The sequence below is a fragment of the Hoplias malabaricus genome, chromosome 5, assembly GCF_029633855.1.
Source record: "Hoplias malabaricus isolate fHopMal1 chromosome 5, fHopMal1.hap1, whole genome shotgun sequence".
In the NCBI taxonomy this organism is placed as follows: domain Eukaryota; kingdom Metazoa; phylum Chordata; class Actinopteri; order Characiformes; family Erythrinidae; genus Hoplias; species Hoplias malabaricus.
Genome location: NC_089804.1, coordinates 8,126,388 through 8,145,954, shown reverse-complemented (window position 1 = coordinate 8,145,954; position 19,567 = coordinate 8,126,388). Strand labels below are relative to the sequence as shown.

Below are 19,567 nucleotides of genomic sequence, written 5' to 3'. Positions count from 1 at the left end.
CTGAAAGAGTGACTTTTCTGAGTGACTCTCAAGCTCCCACAGTCCATTTACTTCAACTGTGTTCACCTTCTAATTCACTCACACACAACAGCTCACAAACAGACACACCCAAACACACACTACACTCTACTCTCTTATGGCCTGTGTGTGTCCTTGAGTGATCCTTCCCCAAAGCCCAGTTCCTCTAATTCTATCTCTCTGCCTCTCTTTCTCTCATGTATCCCTCTTTATTCCTTCTCACGTTCTCTCACTTGTTTTCAATTTCTCTGTTGTCCTCTTCTCTCTCACTCTCTCACACACTTTACACACAATATTCCTTTCTCTTGTCTCTCTCCCTTTTTTCTCTTCCCCTCAAGCCCCTCTCTCTCTCTCGCTCTCTCTCTCTCTCTCTCTCTAAACTTCTGTTTCTCCACATCACCATGAGCGCAGCTTCCTGTTTTCATACAGCTCATAGCTGTCTCACAGGAGTCACTCAGGAACCTGAATAATGCTCCTGATTATCACACACACACACACACACACACACATGCATATACACTGGGTCCTCCAGGAGGCCTATAAGAAGAATGGGAATGGCTCTGGAGGGCACTATTGACGTCTGAGGTGGATGAATGAGAGCAGTGGTCAAGGCTGCTGCACCAGCGATCCCTCCACCCTGTGCCACACATACACACACACATACACACATACACACACAGATACACACACACACATTCACATAAACACACATTGCTTAATAAACTCCCTCCCAAAACACAATCCCACACTGTTCCACTGCTCCTCACTAATATAGAACATTTATTACAATATCATTTCATAAGATCAAGGTAGCGACAAAGGTCATGCCACAGTGTCACAGAAGAGAGACACAGCGTCTCCTGAGTAGGACTCTGACCTTTATGAGCGCTCATAAAAAAAAACTTTGTTTACAAAGCTGACCAAAGCAATGAGTTTGGGAAACACCTCCTTGAGGCAACAGCTTTGCAAGTACGTGAGCAGGAAAAGGAAAAAACAGGCAGGGGATGGAACAGAGGAGAGATGGAGGAGCTCATTTATCCTGTTCCACACAGCTTCTGTGCAGGTTAAACCAAGGACAAGGGGTGAAGAGCGTGCTAGCGCTGGTAGCCTAACCTTTAGAAGTTGTCCAATTCGCTGTACACAGATCACCCACAAGATTATAACCCCTGACAAATGAGGTGAATAATACTGACTAATTCATTACAAAGCTACATGTCAAGGGGGGAAATATATGAGTCAGCAATCGAAGAGTCAGCTCCAGAAGTCCATGTGTCAGAAGCAGAAATATGTGATGATCAGATTGTGATGATCATAATGTACTTATAGCAAAAGTGATCAAAGCCAAGACCAACAATGAACCAGTGACAGACTCGCGTGGGCAAGAGGAGAGAAGGCTAGTGTGTCTGGTCTGATCCCACAGAAGAGCGACTGAAAAGTTCATGCTGGCTATAATAGGAAGGTGTCAGAAATACATTTGACTGCATATGGGGCTGTGTGCCCATCCCAAATGGACCCCTCAGTTCCCTTGCGCACTTGTTGTTGAGTGAGCCTTTGTTGAACCTCTTTTGATGGGATTTTTAAGTGTTGCTACTTGTTAGTTAATCACTCAGTATAAGACCAAAATACATGATCTACACATGTACCGTGAATCACGGGTGATGAGGCACATCCTGAGCTCTCTATGAGTAGACAGGAATGGCAGGAGAGGGAGTGCGTCTACAAGATTGTGCCTCGTTCCTTCACATTAACAGTGGGGTTTTAGTGTGTTTTCAGTAATTGTTTATGAATATTTTGGATGCGTTTTGTTCTCCAAGTTCACTACTCTTCAGTGTGAGGCTAAGAGCTGACTCAGGATCACACTATCCATTTAGGGCTTCTTAGCATTGTACATTTATTTTATATCTATATAATAACATATTTGGGCAGTTGGTGTTCTCCTCCAAGCATGTTTAGCTGCAGTGACAGTCCCAAAAGGAGCAATGGTTGGGCTAGAATCTTCAGCCTCCCAGCTTAGTGTCATTGTATGGTTGGGCTAGAACTAGCTAAGGTGTAGAATGAAATGTCAACAAATGTCTCGAACATGGTCAGATGGTATTGAGATGGCAGTCTGAAGTGGACGGCATGGAAACTCATAAGGACCAGTGTTGTAGAATGTTCTAGAACAAAACATCTGGTATTAAGCTGATGTCAGTGTCTCATATTGTTTTCAGAAGTATGAGCTGTTAAAGATTTAAATCTTAGTAACGATAGCTTGCAATCAACTCCCCCACACATCCATACACTGTCATTCATTTCTGGAGTGTGCAACTCTGTAATTAGTGTGTGTGAAAAAGGAAGCAACTGGAAAAACAGGGGAGAGGAAGTTAGGCTGTCCATGTGTAATCACACACATATACACACACACACACACACACACACACACACAGCAAATAATCTTGCAGATGGAGTTTCAATGAGAGCTTGATTAGGCAGCCAACCACATGAATACACACATAACTCATGTTTTTTATCTCATATGTACAACTTAAGTCCAAAAATCTATAGACACTGCTTATAATTTGCATAGTTAGCTACTTTAAGTGGGCCTACTGTGGACACAGATTGTCTCTTGAGCATGAACTGTGTGTATAATCTCCATAAACAGGGATCAAAACAAAATGAGACACTCCGCTTGGCTGTGGAGCACTACAATGATGGCCTCTTGAGCATTAGAGCAACATTCAGTACTTTGTGCTGAGTTACACATTTACAATTCTTTGTTATGATGTTTGTGGACGTCTGCTGTCAAATCCTTACAGAAATGTTCCAAATGTTTTCTGTGAAATGTTGAAGTTGCTCCTGCAAACGAATGTTGGATAACCACCTTCCCAACAACTGACAACACATATGTTTTGTGCAGGTTGTGTAAGCACACAAACAATCCCATCAGAATGGGTAAAGTCATGTTTTGATAACTGAAGCTAAAATAGGAGATGCCCCGGCACCATGCTTTGAGGGTCTAAATGAATGCAGTTGCACTTACTACTTAATACTTTTGATTTCTGACAAAATGTTTCATCTCCCCAATTTATTTCAAGCAAATGAATTCAATTCCCCCAATCACCATGCTATCAAGCTAAGAGGGTGAGCATAGCACAACCTTCACATCTTTTTGAACAGCCTCTAACACAATACCACTGGACGCTTGGAGGAGAACATTAAAAACATTGACCTGTTAAGCCAGTCAACAGACAATCTCATTGAATGATCCTGACTGATGTGAGAATTGGGAGGACCACCAGAGGACTCCAAGCTTCTAATGGCTGAGCTTTCACTGGAGAATGGTGATCTTCAGATGATAGGGACAAAGCTTAGACTGCGGCACTACTGAGAAGCATGTAGTGTATATTACAGGGTTGATGCTGAAAAGCACCATTTAAAAGTTTATGACAGAGAGACACATCTCAAAGTGCACATACATAGAGAGTTCCCAGATTTCCCCATATCTTTAGTCAAACTGATGTGCTGCAGAGGGTAAAATGCCTAAATCCACTGCCAACACTAAAATTGCTGCATTATTCACTGGTGATATTCCTCAACATATCCATTTCCATAAATAACTAGGATTTTCCTGGATATTGCTTTTAGAATCAAGCACGATTTCATCACCTCTTTCACTTTTTCATACTTTGCCATCTTTTGTCAGAACGGATGTGAACACTGTTTACTGTAGCATTGCCAGGTAGCGCAGAGTATTTAGGGTCTGGTTGAGCCTGTAACAAGCCTATAACAAACAAATGTTTTGAAATTGCTGTGTTGATAACTTTTGAACCACAAGAGATATTGCAAATCTGCTCGCAGTTATCAAATTCTGAGACAATTCTGGTCTTTTTTGATTTGCGACATGACCAACTTCCCATTGGAAAAACTTGCCTTTGATTCAATATGGTGGCTTTCAAGATGGCGGCCATGTCCCGGACATAGCCTAAAAGATAGGCCCCTCACCCATTACTTGCTGGAGTATTCAGATATGCCATTTTCCTTTTGTTTCTGAAATAAAAGTGTGTCCTACGACTTTGTACATACACTAAGAAATTCTCCAAAAAAATCTCCATTCCAGAAGGAATGAAATTTGGTGTGTACGTCTGACAAGGTGCAAATAATTCAGGTTTCCCCCTCAGCCTCACATGTGACATAAGCAAGGATGGGCCTTATCACTATACCTTACTGACAATATAAAGTTGTCCTGTGGTGCGTGCTTTACATTCTGATTCATACTGTTGTGCTGGTAGCATCTTTTACAAGCAAAGTGTGCCTTGAAGAAGAGTCTGAAAGCAGTATGAGGAGGGATTGCATCATAGGGCTTCAGGAGATGGGATGTTTTTTTTTTTGGATGTATTATGGCCCATATTGTGTGGATATTATCATAACACGCTGTGGAAGGCAATGAATAGAAGAGGGCACCCGCCAGTGTCATGAAGAATCTGGGAGACCAACAAGAACCACAGAAAAGAGATCATTGTCGGCCATCCGCGGTGTGACTCAGCAGCCACGATTGATGCCCTCCATGAGTCATCCTGTTAGTGCCAGCACCATTGGCAGACGGCTGCACAGCACAGGAATACATGCACACATGCACGACTGCCCTTAACACCATGTCAGTGTCGCCAAATACTGGTGTCGTGCCAGACGTGGAGTCACTCAGAATGGCAGTGGGTAATGTTTTTGTCTTGGGTGAATATGTATGTAGAGGCACCATGGTCAGCACCAAGATGAACGGATCAAAACGTGTGTGAAGCTATTGGATGTGTTGTCAACTCTCCATCCCCTGAAAAACTCCTTTCTGGTCATTAAAAGTACACATGCACAAGGAAAAAACCCAAACAACCTCGAATGTCTTAAAAATATCTTCAATCTAACTACATATATGTCTTCATTCAGTTCCCCACAAGTCTATGAATATTTATTTAGTCCAAGCCTCTATCTCCACCCACCCCTCTACTGCTCATCTTCTAGCTCAAAAGCCTTGCATATTGACAAGACTGGTTCTTTAGGATTATGATGCCAGAAAACCTGTCTGCCTGAATTCACCCATTTGAGGCTGTTTTTGGAAAAAAGCAGTTTCAAAGCCAGAACTTGCCCATGGAATTTATGGGTGATTTTACTCATTAAACATTCATTCTTTCATTGTCTGCAACCACTTATCCAGTTCAGGGTGGCAGTGGGTCCGGAGCCTACCCGGAATCACTGGGCACAAGGCAACAACACACCCTGGAGGGGGCACCAGTCCTTCACAGGGCAACATACACACACGGGAAGAACGCACCAAACTGCTCACCCGGAGTGGGACTGGAACCCACAACCCCAGGATCCTGGATCCTGTGAGAGCGACACTCCCTACTGGGCCACCATGCCACCCCTCATTAAACATCTTCCAGATTATAAACAACACCACGCAGACATGTTAACATGAGCAGCTTTTACATATGAATGCGGTCCCAGAACATTTTCAGCTGAGAACGCATTTGACATCTCCCACTGTTTGCTACATGTGAAAGGACAACTCTTTGAATATCTCTATGGATTCTTCAGAGTGGTTATTATTATTATTATTATTATTGTTACACTTATATAGCGCCTTTCTAGACACCCAAGGACGCTTTACAATCTACACTGCTCAGAACACTCAATTCACACACACTGGCGAGAAGCGGCAGCCAAACGCGCACAGCGTACTCTCAACCAGAAACGACCGTCCACCTGGAGGACTGCATCGGGCACTAGGGTTTAACCCAGGACAGAGCGCCAATCCATATCTGGGCTCACACATACAGACATTCATTCACACACCAGGACAGTTATTAGAGAAGCCAATTCACCTACCCTCCATGTTTTTGGACTGTGGGAGGAAACCGGAGCCCCCGGAGGAAACCCACGCAGACACGGGGAGAACATGGAAACTCCACCCAGATGGGACTTGAACCCAAGATCCCAGCGCTGGGAGGCGAACGTGCTAACCACCAAGCCACCGTGGTTCTTTCACAATTGCAGTGAACGGCATAAGATTTTTCATGTCAGACGCATTCTTGCAGCTGGAAATTTTCCACGTGCTTTAGGCATGGGGCAGCAACTGTGCAGTGTTAAGCAGCAATATTCACACATGCCCTCGCTTGGATTTTAAATGGAGTTTGAACTAGTGGAGAAATGTTACACATGTTTACGTTCACACATACAGATCATCATGATAAAGTCAGGATTATCACAGTGCACGTGTGAAAGAGGCTATGGTAAAACTTCATTATCACTGGAGGGAGCCTTTAAGTGTAATGTTGCTCAATCCAGTCACCTCAGGAGACCTGAAAATAAGCTGAAACAGAAATATGCAACTTCATGTCTTGGCAAAAATAACAGAAACGTCCTGAGACTCGACCTTAGCTCAGCGTGAGCACTGTCAAAAGAATGGACCTGGGCTGAAGTGGGGGGTAAGGTTGGCGTTTGCTGAGGATGACCACATGCAGCCACACAGCAGACCACTCCCTCTGTGCTGTTTAAAGAGCAGAGGAAACAGAAAATGGGAGAGAAACTGAGGGGAAAAAAGAGTAATAGGAAATGTTTGGCTGTCTATCAGAAACTCCAGAGACATGTTTGATCTGCCAGAGCGAGTGTGGGTGGCTGGTGGACTTAGCAGAGAGACACTCTCCTCCCTCAAGCGCTTTTTATTTTGGGGAGGAACTTTCCAGCGGGTGGGTTTTTTGCACCTTTCAAACAACTGGAGGGAAATAAAGAGAAAATAAGTGGAATATACCCACAAACAACACATATAAAGGGTTAGAACAAAAGACCAGGTTATGTTAAAATAGGAGCCAGAATAAGAGGTATAACGAGCATGGATGACTCCGCAAAAGGTCAAAGCAAAAGCATGATGAGGACTTTTTCCTCATTTTTTAATTCATCCAGTCCCTGTGCTGTTTTTCTGTACATATCCTCCCCCTCTTTTTATTGACTCTTGTACTGTCTCTCCATCTCCTCTCTCTCATGCTGTGCCCTTCTCATTTCTCTCTCTCTCTCTCTCTCTCTCTCTCTCTCTCTCTCTCTCTCTCTCTTCTCTCTCTCTCTCTCACTCTCTCACTCTCTCGCTCCCTCCTCCCTTGTTTTTGGCTCCCTTCCACTCCCCACACTCCTGCGGTCTCTCTGTCTGTTTCTCTCCCAGAGAAAACCACTTAATGCAAACAAAAAAGATTTTTTGTCCTCAGCTTTGCAAGCGTACTGTCACTTCGCTACGGAAACAGGCATTTAACAGAGCGGAGATAAATCAATGACTAAGTGAGCACTGCCCTTACATCTCGAGACAGCGGGCCAAAAAAAAACTATGGCTCATCAAGGGCATGGAGTTGTTTTTTGTAATTATACAGATGGCAAATAAATGGCAGGATGAGAATGGAATTTAAAAAAAACTCAAAAAAAGAAACTCAAAAAAAAAAAAAACCTCACACACAGAGCTGCAATAGATGTTGCTCAATGCCCGCATGGCACCAGTGGGTTAGGAGACTCTGAGCCCTGGGAAAGTAATGTACTCTAAGCAAAGCCCTGAAGTGGCCAAGTAGAGGAGATGTGGACAAGAGTCTCCGAGACAGCGGCAGTACCTATCTTTAACCCTGTGTGTCAAAACTTTGTGGAAGAACCACAGAAAATCAGATGTAACATCTTTGGGAAGGCTACAGTATGAAAACAAAGATTATATTTGTTTAGTTTCCTTTCAAAACAGCCATTGAGTAAAGATTTAAATAAAGATAGGGAAATGGAAAGTTGAAGACTATTCACAGAAAAGAAAAAGAATTCCTCAAAACAGAGTTTAAAAATATACAATTAAATTAAAATTATAATTTAATAACAATATATATTTTTAAAAAATGCACAATTTGGTAGACCCCCAAAACTGTGACCATAAAAAAACAAATACTTTCCGTTTGTGTAACAGGGGGAGATCAAGCTTTGCTCTGGCTTCAGATTTGAAAAATATTAAAACAAACGTTTGTCTGTTCTTCTGAAAGACGGCATCTTAACACTGTGGGTATCAGGAAGCCATGTTGGGATGATGTTTTTAGAATACGTGTTACTCCTCCCAGACCTCAGCATCACTGAATGTGTTTGGGATTGCTAGGATTGTGAGAAGAAGCAAAAGCAACAAATGTCTATGACTTGAACAGAATACAAACAAAAACAAACAAAAAAATAAATAAAACATGCAGCGAGGGGTGGGCTCAGCATTTTACACATTGGTATATTCTGCATGTAGAATAGTAGTGCATATTTAATTCACTATTTCACTTTAGTTTGTAAAACCCATTTCCAATAAAGACATCAGACTTTGTACAAGTCCTCACAATGTTTAAAACAAACAGTGATTATGTGTGTCTGTGTGTGTGTGTGAGAGAAAGACTCTTGATTCTCGGGGCCAAGTCCTGGTCGCCTCTGCAGAGCAAAGCGCAATGATATGTTGGGAAAAAGAAAAATGGAAATATGAGAAGGGGAATTGTGTGAAAGGGAAAAAAAATAGCCTCAAAATGGAGCAACAACAAAAACACCCAAAACAACCCCCCAAAAAAAGAAGCGAGCGTTTATGAGGGCTGGTTCCGTCTGCTGGCTCACTCGCCGATCCTTAGCGAGGCGTCACTGTGGGTCAACAGCCCGCCTTGCAGACGCTGCGATGGCAATTATAGCAGTGTCACGGAAACTAAGTTAAACCGAGGAGAAAACGACCCCTCGTGACGTCCAAGACAAAACTAAGGCCTTGGGGTTAATATCAGAATATATGATTCTCATCTGACTTCAGTAAGTCTGTCTGCTATGTGGACATCTGTTTATTTGTGGTTTAATGTGAACGTTTGGCTTGACTAATTTTGTCTCTTAACTGGTCTTGTTTGAATGGACAGTTAAGGAATAGATCTCCTGGCCACCCATAGAGCCAGCGAACACAAAGATCAGCAGGCCACTGTGACAGCCACAGTGGAAGCCACTGCCAAAGCTAAGACTGGGAAAGGGATGGCATGCGTCCATCTGGTCGGTTGCTGTCCTGTCCGGGAGTTGAACCCACAACCTATGGGTCATGAAAAACCCAAGGCCACTAAAACCACAGGGCCTGCACACAGTCAAGCTCATAAATTACACTGACAGCTCAGGAAAGGGGAAAGGCAGAGGAGAACACTTTCCAGTTCCACGCAGAAGGAGTCTGGATGGAGACTTCAGGATCTTAGCAGCTAGCAATCAGCTAGTTTTCCCCACACATGTCTGGGAGCTAAGTGTGGTGAAGTGTAGCAACCGACATAAACAGCTCAAGTTACCCCCGTCCACGCTAGCGTCCTATTAAAAATATATTCGAGCAGTAAACTGCTGGAGCGTGACCGTCAGCCCTCAGTGGACACTCTGGAGATTCTCAGTTTGTTCCATGTTGGATGCTATTAAAAGCGACTTGTCTTTGCTAACACTGGGTCCTTCCTTTGTCCTTTGACCTCTAGCCTATGTGGATGAGTGCTTCTGAAGGCCCGACCTAGCGGGGTCTACCGTAGCCAAGAGGAGTTTCCTCTCCACACACACACATTCCCTTGCCCTGCCACTAACACAGGAAGGGGAGGTAGAGCTACTTCCTGTCAGAGAGGGGAAGAGAGAGGGTACGGATGGTGGCCCTCACATCCTGATAAGAAGAAGGAGGGAAGAGAGAGAGAGAGAGTGAGAAAACACCAATGACATCATGCCATAGGTTCGCTGGACGGGGTTTTGGGGAGAGTCCACAGGCCGACTTGATGGAAAAGCTGAAGCTAATGGGTGAGGACATGCATACACACACACACACACACACACACACACACACACTCAGCTGCAATAACAAAACACTCAAACAGAGCAGGATCCGTGACCCTACGCACCTAATATCAGAGGAACACACACTCCCCTCATGCTTTCTGTTTTACTGTTACCTCAACTGTTTAATCCTGCCCACAGCTCAAGACTTATTCCTACATTATCCCTACGGCACCACCGGCTTTAGGGAAAGACTTCAGGCCTATTTTGACCTTTGCAGAAACCCCAGTAACAAATTGCAAAAAGACAGTCACAGAGCTGGTTTCTGGAAGAGTGATTATATTTAGTCTAAGGCTAAACTGTAATGTCAGTGAAGAATTACCACAGAAAAGCTTTTCCAACATGACAGTAACAAATGTGAAGGGCTAGTCTCCTGAACAAGATTTAAACCTGGTTTAAGATTAGCCTGAAACGTTAGCCTAGGCTTATACTTATAGGGGTGGGTTCCCAGACAGGGATCTACACAAAATTTTGAACTGTGATTTGTCATTGAAATGAGACTATAGTCCAAGCCTAGGCTTAATCCCTATCTGGGAAACCACCCCATATTGAAATCCAGGACTTACTTAAAGTCCCAATGGTGACTTCTGATAACTACATCAAATGTGCCACCTACTTTAACTAAAACCGCATACAATTTCAGGCTGATACCAGGCTGAACTGATTCCCTGAACAAGGATGACTACCCTCTGACTGTAACTTCACTGATGATGTACCATGTAAACGCTTTTTGATGGCAGGCGTACACTTTATTCTAAGGCTGTGAAAACCTCCTGGACCTTCCTCAAAAACTCAGTTTTTAACATATTAGCTGCATACTCTTTCACTGTGACTATACAGAGTGATTTCTAAATATCAACGCAGCAGTACCTCCATCTTCAAGGGAAATCTTCAAGCCTGTTCAGATGTAGTTTGACGCTGGCTCAGAGATCAGCTCTAACCCACTCCATCTGCTTCGACAGGCGTTGATTGCTGCTCATAGCATAATAATGCTACATAAATGATTTAGAGCTATTTTGTTAATAAGAAATTTAAGTTGCCGTTTAAGGGGCTTTGAAGGCCCAAGCCAACAATTTTATGTGTAAAACTCTCTGGAAAATGAGGGCTGTTTTTTTGAGCCAGGGAAGGGAAGAGCACATACACATTCAGAAAAGTGTCAGCTGAAATGGATCAGTCTTTGAACACAGGCTGAAGTGAAGTTTTCGAGGCAAAGTCTTTATTGTCGGATTTTATTTGAATAAATCACCATGGGGGTCGTCGCGAAAGCCTTGCTTATGCATTCATGAAGCCACAGCTGGGCAATAAACTTTAAACTGTGAGAGAGAGATGGCAAAGACTCGCAGAAATACCATTCAGCCACAAGCATTGATTCCCTCGCTGTTTTCCTGTCATATGCACACATGCGCACACACACACCCACCCACACATGCACACATACCCAGAAAATGCTGCATTTCATGCTCCTTCCATATTTTCATGGCAAATTCACCAACATCTGCAATGCATAGTCACAAATTTCCAGCTCACTAAAGTAAATAGCCCGCGATTCTACTCTCCCGAGGACCCCCCCAAAACATGCCTTGAATTTTTCACAAACACTGAAATAGGTTTGAAAAATCAATTCGCCTGAAGAGTGTTATTTTCACCAGTTGGGGAATTGACCCGGGGGCAAGCTGTTGGTCAGAGAAAAGCGGCACCTCTTCCTTTTAACGTCCTTCCCTTTGTGGTAAACACACACACACAGATGCTCACACACCTTTGTTTTTATGCTTTGTCAGGTCATGCACAGGTATATATATATATATATATATATATATATATATATATATATATATATATATATACCTGTGCATGACCTGACCAAGCATAAAAACAAAGGTGTATATATACATTTTATATATTTGTATATATATAATTTGTATATATATATATATATATATATACACAGTATAGATACATGTTATATGTGTATGTATGTGTGTGTGTGTGTGTGTGTTTGAGAAGCACACACACACACACACACGTAGGGTGTTGCTGTTGGAACATTCCAAAAGAAAACAGATGGAAAGTTAATTTTGCACCATTTCTACTGGACTAGAGCTTATTTCATTTTGATTTTTTCTAAAGGGCAGCTGGTGTTAAAAAAAAGGAGATACAAGGATTAGTTCTGACAGTGGTGATATGTAACCACGATGGTATGTAATTACATTAGGAATTTGTAATAATCTATAGCTATATTTAACATAAATAACCTGGTAGGAACATGAAACATGTTGTTCCTAGTAGTGTCAGTTCTCTGGTAAAAGGATGTGAAATCTTTGTCCTGAAAACCTACAAAAACACACACACACACACACCTTCCTTCACATATTCCAGATATCCCGACATCCCCAGTTTCCACAGGATCTTCCTCTGTTTTGACACTGGTGCTAATTTTATGGCTCATTATTTGGGTGGATGAGTTTTTACCGCTTGTCTACTGACCTCTACCTGCCTGAGGGCACTCAGTTCTTCAGCCATAGAATTCCTGGTATGTCATTCACTTAGTAATAAAAGCATGGTTAGTATGAACACACACACACACACACACACATACTAACATATACAAGGCCTTGCCAATATGTAAATCCAAAGAAAAGAACATGTTCCCTCTTTGGAACGTGTACAAAAACCACTCTACCTCTTTTTTTCCAGATAAATCCACATGAAGGGTCATTATTTAATCCCATGCCTGATTTTTCTGCATATAGAGACATAAGAGGAGATGGAGACAGTTAGAGTTTTTGTTCTTTCTTGGTCAAAAATGTTTTCTTTTCGTCAGTGGTTTGAGGGGGAGCACAAAAATAAAAAAATAAAAAAAAATGCTCTCGAGCCAAACTCAATTTGTGGCTGATCAAAAATCTAAAGGCGGGGGGTGGGGGGAAAAAAGAGAAAGAAAAAGGCAGAGAAAAGGAGAAAAATGAAAGAAAGGGTGCAACAGACAATGAGAAAGAACGAGCAAAAGAGCGACAGTGAGAACAAAGGAGAACAATGACCACAAGCTTTTCTAGTTCTAATCACTATTTTATATGAGCTGTTATACGTGAAAATGTGCTAAACACATAAACAAAATCTCTCATAGGCCTCATCTGTTTGGAGGCATGTATTTATATATATTTGGGGTGAAAATATTCAGTGCTGATGTGCAGCACATATGCTTCTTCCTTAAGAAACGAGGAGTAAAATAGAGGGAAAGATGGAGAGAAACAGTGTGGGAAAGCGTTGTGCCGAAATCCTCCTCCTTGAGACTGCGTGTTTCCAATTGAAACTGTTTTGATTTAATAGCTCGGAGACATTCTTTATTGGAAAGTCTTTTATTTGAAGATAATTACTACCAAAAGCTGGAGAGTTATTAACAACTCGACATGGTTCTCACAAGTGCTGACTTGGAGGATTACAACATACACTGACGGAGGATTACAAAACACACATATACATATTATATACACACACTATATGTCCAAATATCTGTGGATACTTCTTACAGTTCTCACTATGCCCAGTGCCAAGTGTCAAATAGGTATAAAATACACCAGCAGTGAAACATGCTGGTGTGATGGAGCACCTTTAATACCTCTGAGATGAGTTGGAGTGCAAGATCTAAACACCCAGCAACACTATCCAACATCGCCTGCAGTCAGATCTACATCTAGTGCAACACCGACCCTTTAACACCCAACATTTCAGAACAAATGCTACATGAGCAGGTGTCCAAAAACTTTTGGCCTTATAGTGTGTATACATATAAGATTGTCCCCACAAAGATCTTCTCAGTCAGATACAGCAAGAAAATACAATAAATTACAAGTCCTCAAGAGATCCAGATTCTGCAGATGCCTGTGGTCTCTTTCATGAACACTTTTTTTTTTTCCCATTTAATTATTTTTTTTCTTTTGCTTGAAAGAGACGTCAAGTGCAGAATAAAGAAGTTCCGTGTGGTTTCGCAAACAGTTCGAAATGTTTTGAAGCAGTGCAAACATCATCTTTCATTAAGGAATTATATAAAAGAGAGATACCAAAACCAATATGTAAATACAACGACAAAAAAAAACCAAAAAAACAACCCTCTGAGAAAATGAAAGAAAGCAATATTCACATTCTCGTCTTCCCCCTCCCTCCGGAGCCTTATGGGAGAAGAACGCTGGAATTACTGGAATATAAGAATACAGTAATTGGATGGAGTCAGCTAAATTGTTGACTGGAACTGACCACGGCCTTGAAGAATATAGGTTATCAAGCCCATGAAATGAGTAGGTGTAACATGAGATACATCTTCTTTCTCTATAGTGTAAATGCATGGGCTTCTGAAAACAACTCAGACAAGTTGTTGAATACAGTTTTCAGTATCATTTTTAAACAATATTTGGCAAATTGCATGAAATGCATTGCATGGTCACTGGATGTTCAATTCTGAATGAGGTCAGTTCAGTCCAGCAGATTGTGATAGGAACACAATATCACTGCATATCACTGCTGTCATAAGAAAACTTTGTATCACAAAGATTTTATAAACTGCTCCTAAGTTTTACAAATGTAACTTGAACAATGAGAAAACCTTTGCTCCATTCTTGATAAAAAAAAAAAAAGAATTGCCCAACATAATGAAAACCTGGGCTTTAAAATAATCGGTTAAAGATAGGAGAAGAATTACAATTAATGTTGACACTTGGTATATGACATTTGGTAGAGACTATTATTAAGAGTTACAAAATCACATTAACGTTAGGATTAACGTTTTCAAGGATTTGGATCAATATGATTTACCAATTTTATACCAACACCTCAGTCTCATTCTTAATTTTTTGTTATTTTTATTATAATTACCTTGAAAATTACACCAGCCCATTATAATGTGTGAGCATTTGGTCCAAAATATTAAATGTTGGGGTTTAGTTATGACAAAAATCACAGTTGGCAGGGGGGTGGGGCCTAAAAAAATATATCTTTACAGTAGAAAGCAAAAATATTCTGAAATTTCAGAAATTAACGTTCTAAGATTTAGTTTTCAGATATTTTGGACCATCCTTGTTTGGGGACAGTGTTATTGACAGCTGCCATATTCAAACAAAAAAATGCAGACACAAGGTTTTGCTGTGACAGCGCTGATACGCAGTGGTCAGGATTTCATCCAGTGATGCAGGCGCTGTAGTAAACAGCACTGCTGGCGTCAGACAGGGCTGATATGAGTGCACTGCTCTCCTCGCATATGCTTCTGCTCACTCGAGTCCTGCTGGCACTCAGATACTGCTCAAACTCATGGCGGTCCACTTCACTCCAAAAGTCTGCTGAGGGCCCCAGCTGGTCACCAGCGTCCAGGGAAGGTGGAGGAACATGGGGAACCGAGGGGGCAGGGGTGGGGTTGGAAGATTCTGGAGGGGGAGATAGTTGCCCCAGTTGAGAGGCAAAGACTGGTGGTTGCTGGCTAGTTGTGTACATCTGACCATAGTAGGCAGTTTGAAGGGGGGCATTGCCAGGGGGCTGCTGGGCTTTGGTTGGATCTGGGAGACCCATACTTGTCTGGGGAGGGTAGAGACCCTGTGGGTTCGTAGGCTCAGGGCCCAGGCACTTTTCCTGGATGGGTCTGCAGGCCAGAGGGGACTTGTGGTTGAGGTGTGGGTGGGAGTGCTGGAGGGGATGGGAGTTGGAGGGTTGGTGGTGATGGCTGGGATGACTGTGGTGACCTCCTTGGTTGTGGTTTTGATGCTGGTGGTAATTGACCCACGGTGCAAGACCAACATCTTCTTGCATGTGAGGGGGGAAGAAGACAGAATCGCCTCCACCTTCTTCCAGAACATCCAGAGGGGACATCTCAGGGGTGGGCAGGCCGTATATCTCCAGCTCTGCTGCTCCTGAGGACTGGAGGTCCCGGAAGTGACCCAGGGAGGGCAGCAAGTGCTGTGGATGAGGATGAGGAGGGTATGCATCTGTGACCCCAGCTACACCTTGTGGAAGACCATGCAAGAGGAGACCTGGCTCCACCCGCTTCATCTTTTTGGGCTGCTTCTTACGGCGGGGGCGGTACTTGTAGTTCGGGTGGTCCTGCATGTGCTGCAGCCGGAGCCTCTCTGCCTCCTCTACAAACGGACGCTTGTCTATTGTGCTCAGGGACTTCCAGGACTGACCTAAAAATACACATAATGTTAGCATGTTTCAGTCCCTCCATCCGTTCCCTGATTCTGTTACTAAAAGTATGACTACATTACAGTGTTGTGGAAGCAAATGACCACTGTCCAAAAAACCCCCTCTATTTCAACACAGGAGATGTCCGCTGGATTGTGTAAAATGTTCGTGAAAAACGATCCAATACAAATGCTTTGAAACGACTAAGAATAAAACAACTTTGCATAGATTTACACTAGAATTTAGGAAGGTTTTTGCCTTCTCCTGTAATATTGTCATTTTGGAAACACTTTACTGTTTAATAGAAATGGTACAGTGATGTAGATATTTGCCCCTACTGTTCCTACTGTCCTTACTGTCCTCTCCATACCGTGTATACCTTCATGAACATGATAATTCATTTTGGAGTTGGCTTATGATTGGTCTTTAAGTATAAAACCAAAGTAACATCAAAGTAACATGATCATTTACGAGTAATTTTGGAGCCATATTACTGGTCGATTCATAATGTACCTGGTATTTGTTTGGTTGTGTAAATCGTATAAAAAGACAAAATGGAGATTTTACAGGTACTGTAACTGACCTATTTACATCAAACAATACCCTCGCCTTAAACAATGAAAAATTATTTTGAAAACCTCTTTTGTTTTATGTAAAATATTGATAATTAACATTAATTCTCACATTAATTTTCCATCTTTGTTTGAAGTCAGATCTACACCCTCCCCACGCCCCAACACACACACACACAAACACACATATACGTACCTACATTTGCATTAATAAAGCCCTTGTCTTTGGCAGTAGTAAGTTTACCACTTGCTGCGTATGGCGGGCTATTTGTGCTCACTGGTTGTAATATTATTAATGGGTCAGTGGTTACAGACAATCGGCAGCTTGTAAGCTCAAGACTGTCTGCTCAGAGCTGGCCTTTCACTGGTAGGAGATTTGCCATGTTTTGCAAAACAAGGCCATCATCTGGGTTCCTCGAGGACCAGCAATACGCGAATATTGCGCAACCCGCTCAGGCATTTCATATTATCTGCTTCACTTGTGGCTACTTTCTCTTTTGCTCAAATTTTTGGGGCTTTGGTGGAATGTTTTGATACATGTTTTAAAGATTTCAATCATTCATAATTATCCAAATATCTAAGTGTATGAACAAACAACGTTAATTTAATTTTGATACATCCCAAAACCACACTTCAGGCTGTTATTGTATGAGCCCAAAGAGCCTGACATTCTACATTTTGTACTAATAATTAATTGTATTAATAAAATATTTTTAGAATTATATCACAGTATACAGGCTATAAACTTTGTGAAAGCAGTAGTCATTAGTAAAATGATCAGACAAATATACCTGAATTGAAGCTAAAAATAATTATTTTATTATTTTAGTTTTAATATCATTTGAATAAAGGTGTTATATAGATATTACAAGTAGATAAACATGTATCATTAAAATATTTTATGAATTTAAATAAATTATCAGTTTCTTGCTGTAGACTTTAGAGGGACTGTATATAAGACGATTAATTAATAACAGAAAAAGCTTTAAGAAAAAAGATAAAGGCTATTTACATCTATCTTCAATAGAAAATCATGTGTAAAAATGCAAACACATGGAGTATATGCTTACAAAAGTTTCAGCAGTGTTGTGGGTTTACAACCATGAAATGCCAGTGGTATTATTACGATTACATCAAATTGCATAGTAATATTATATAATATTACATTATATATAGCAATAATAAAACAGTAGGTTATCTATCTGAAGACGTAATATGAGGCTTTAACATTAGGAAGTGCTAAAAATTACATTAGAAAATTCCTTTTAAAATTCACTCTTAAACAGTATGAGTTGTAAATATACAGCCCTGTATTCTCCTTCATCGCTTACAAATTCGCTTCATAGGTACCAAATTATTCATAGTGGCCTCCATACCAAAAATCAATATTAAAATATGACTGTAGCTAGTTACATCAAAGTACACATATTGAAGCACAATGTTGGCGGATTACTTCATCTCTGATTCTGCACTTTTAGCTGTTTATTTCAGACCAAACGAGTACAAAAAGTAGAGAACAGAGTTGTACCAACTTCCTGAGCTGACACATTCTGGATTTATTATGAAAGTCTACTGCAGTTACTCAGTAATGGAGTGTATTTTAGAGCTGCTACCTTTGTAGAGTTTCACTTGAGTACTTTCTTACTTGAGTCATTAGTGTATAGATTTAGACTACCCTACTGAACTTTGAATGGAGTGAGGACACTCACCTAGCATTTTGCTCAGTACAGCATTGTGCAGGTCTGGGTTCTGTAGTGCCAGCCTTTTTCTTTCATCTTTGGCCCATACCATGAAGGCGTTCATGGGCCTGCGGATCCGTGCCTCGCCCCCACACTTGCCCTCAGCAGTTGTCCCAGAACGGGTTGAGTCCGGGCTGCCCGTCCTCCTCTCGGCTGCCCCCGGGGCACCTCCAGAGCGGGACGCCAGCTCTGTGGTCAGGCCGTGGTCAAATCCATGGCTCCGGTCAGGGCCTGGTGGGCTGGAGGACGAGGCCCATGCTCCACGCTCCACGACCTGACTGGGCTGAGTGGTGGGCTCTTGACAGTAACTAGACTCAGATATATTCATTCCAGCAAAGACCACCGAGTGATGGCACACGGCTTGTTTCAAAAATGCTTTTAAAGAAAAAATCAAGCCTTGTTTTTTTTACTCTCTATAAGGACTGGTCTCTTAAGGAATGAGAAGAACAGTCAAAAAGTGATACTCAGAGCAAATGTAGAGCCAGAAAAAAGAGAGAAGAATACAATCCCAGAGATGGATGCCACAGCACTTTCTCCAGCTCCTGCTGCTTGTTGCTGCTACTAGAGTTTGAAAGTTGTGGTGAGCAGTGATAGTTCCATGTTGTGGATATATATGCATTCTGGGCCAATCAGAGCTCAGACTGAGACGGGACGGGCGGGACAGGCAGCCAGTTGAATCTCTGGTCTCCCCCCCCCCCCCCACACTTCTCTGCTCTCTACACAGACACGGAGATGTAATCTGAGAGGACCATTGTTTTACTCTCGTCCTGAATATGCGTGCGCGCGCGCTCACACACACACACACACACACACACAATACATCTCAGGCGTGTACGCACACACAAGCCTACTTACATGGACCCCCTCCTGTTGGCTGATTGGGGGCATGTTTTTTTTTTTTTTTTTTGTGTGGGTGTGGGGTTAAGAAATAGGGTGCTCGTTAGTGTTACCTTTAATGAGGAAAGTAAATGCTAAAATACCCAGGTCCATACTTCACACATTCAATATAAAGTACATAATATTTTCAAAGAAGACACCACAACACTAACCCCAGCTGTTACCTAAATATAACTAAAATTGTCCAACAGAAACGGCCCTAATATGACCTCAATTATTCTGACCTTTTCCTGTGCAGTGTACTATCTAAAGACAGCCTCATTTTTAAACATTTTGCAATCAATGTAGCTATTTGACATCAAGACAAAAAAAAGTAATAAATAAAAATAAATTATGTGTTAAATA

General features: G+C 41.9%; 1 protein-coding gene across 1 annotated transcript; it reads right to left on the bottom strand.

Annotated features, from left to right (window-relative positions):
- Nucleotides 1-13,241: 13,241 nt before the first annotated feature.
- Nucleotides 13,242-18,853, bottom strand: sox18 (SRY-box transcription factor 18). Its single transcript, XM_066672005.1, has 2 exons — nt 18,296-18,853; nt 13,242-16,016 (listed from the first exon to the last, which is right to left on the bottom strand). Exons 1-2 carry the CDS (start codon nt 18,651-18,653, stop codon nt 15,019-15,021), a joined length of 1,356 nt encoding a protein of 451 aa, XP_066528102.1. The 5' UTR covers nt 18,654-18,853; the 3' UTR covers nt 13,242-15,018.
- Nucleotides 18,854-19,567: the final 714 nt, after the last annotated feature.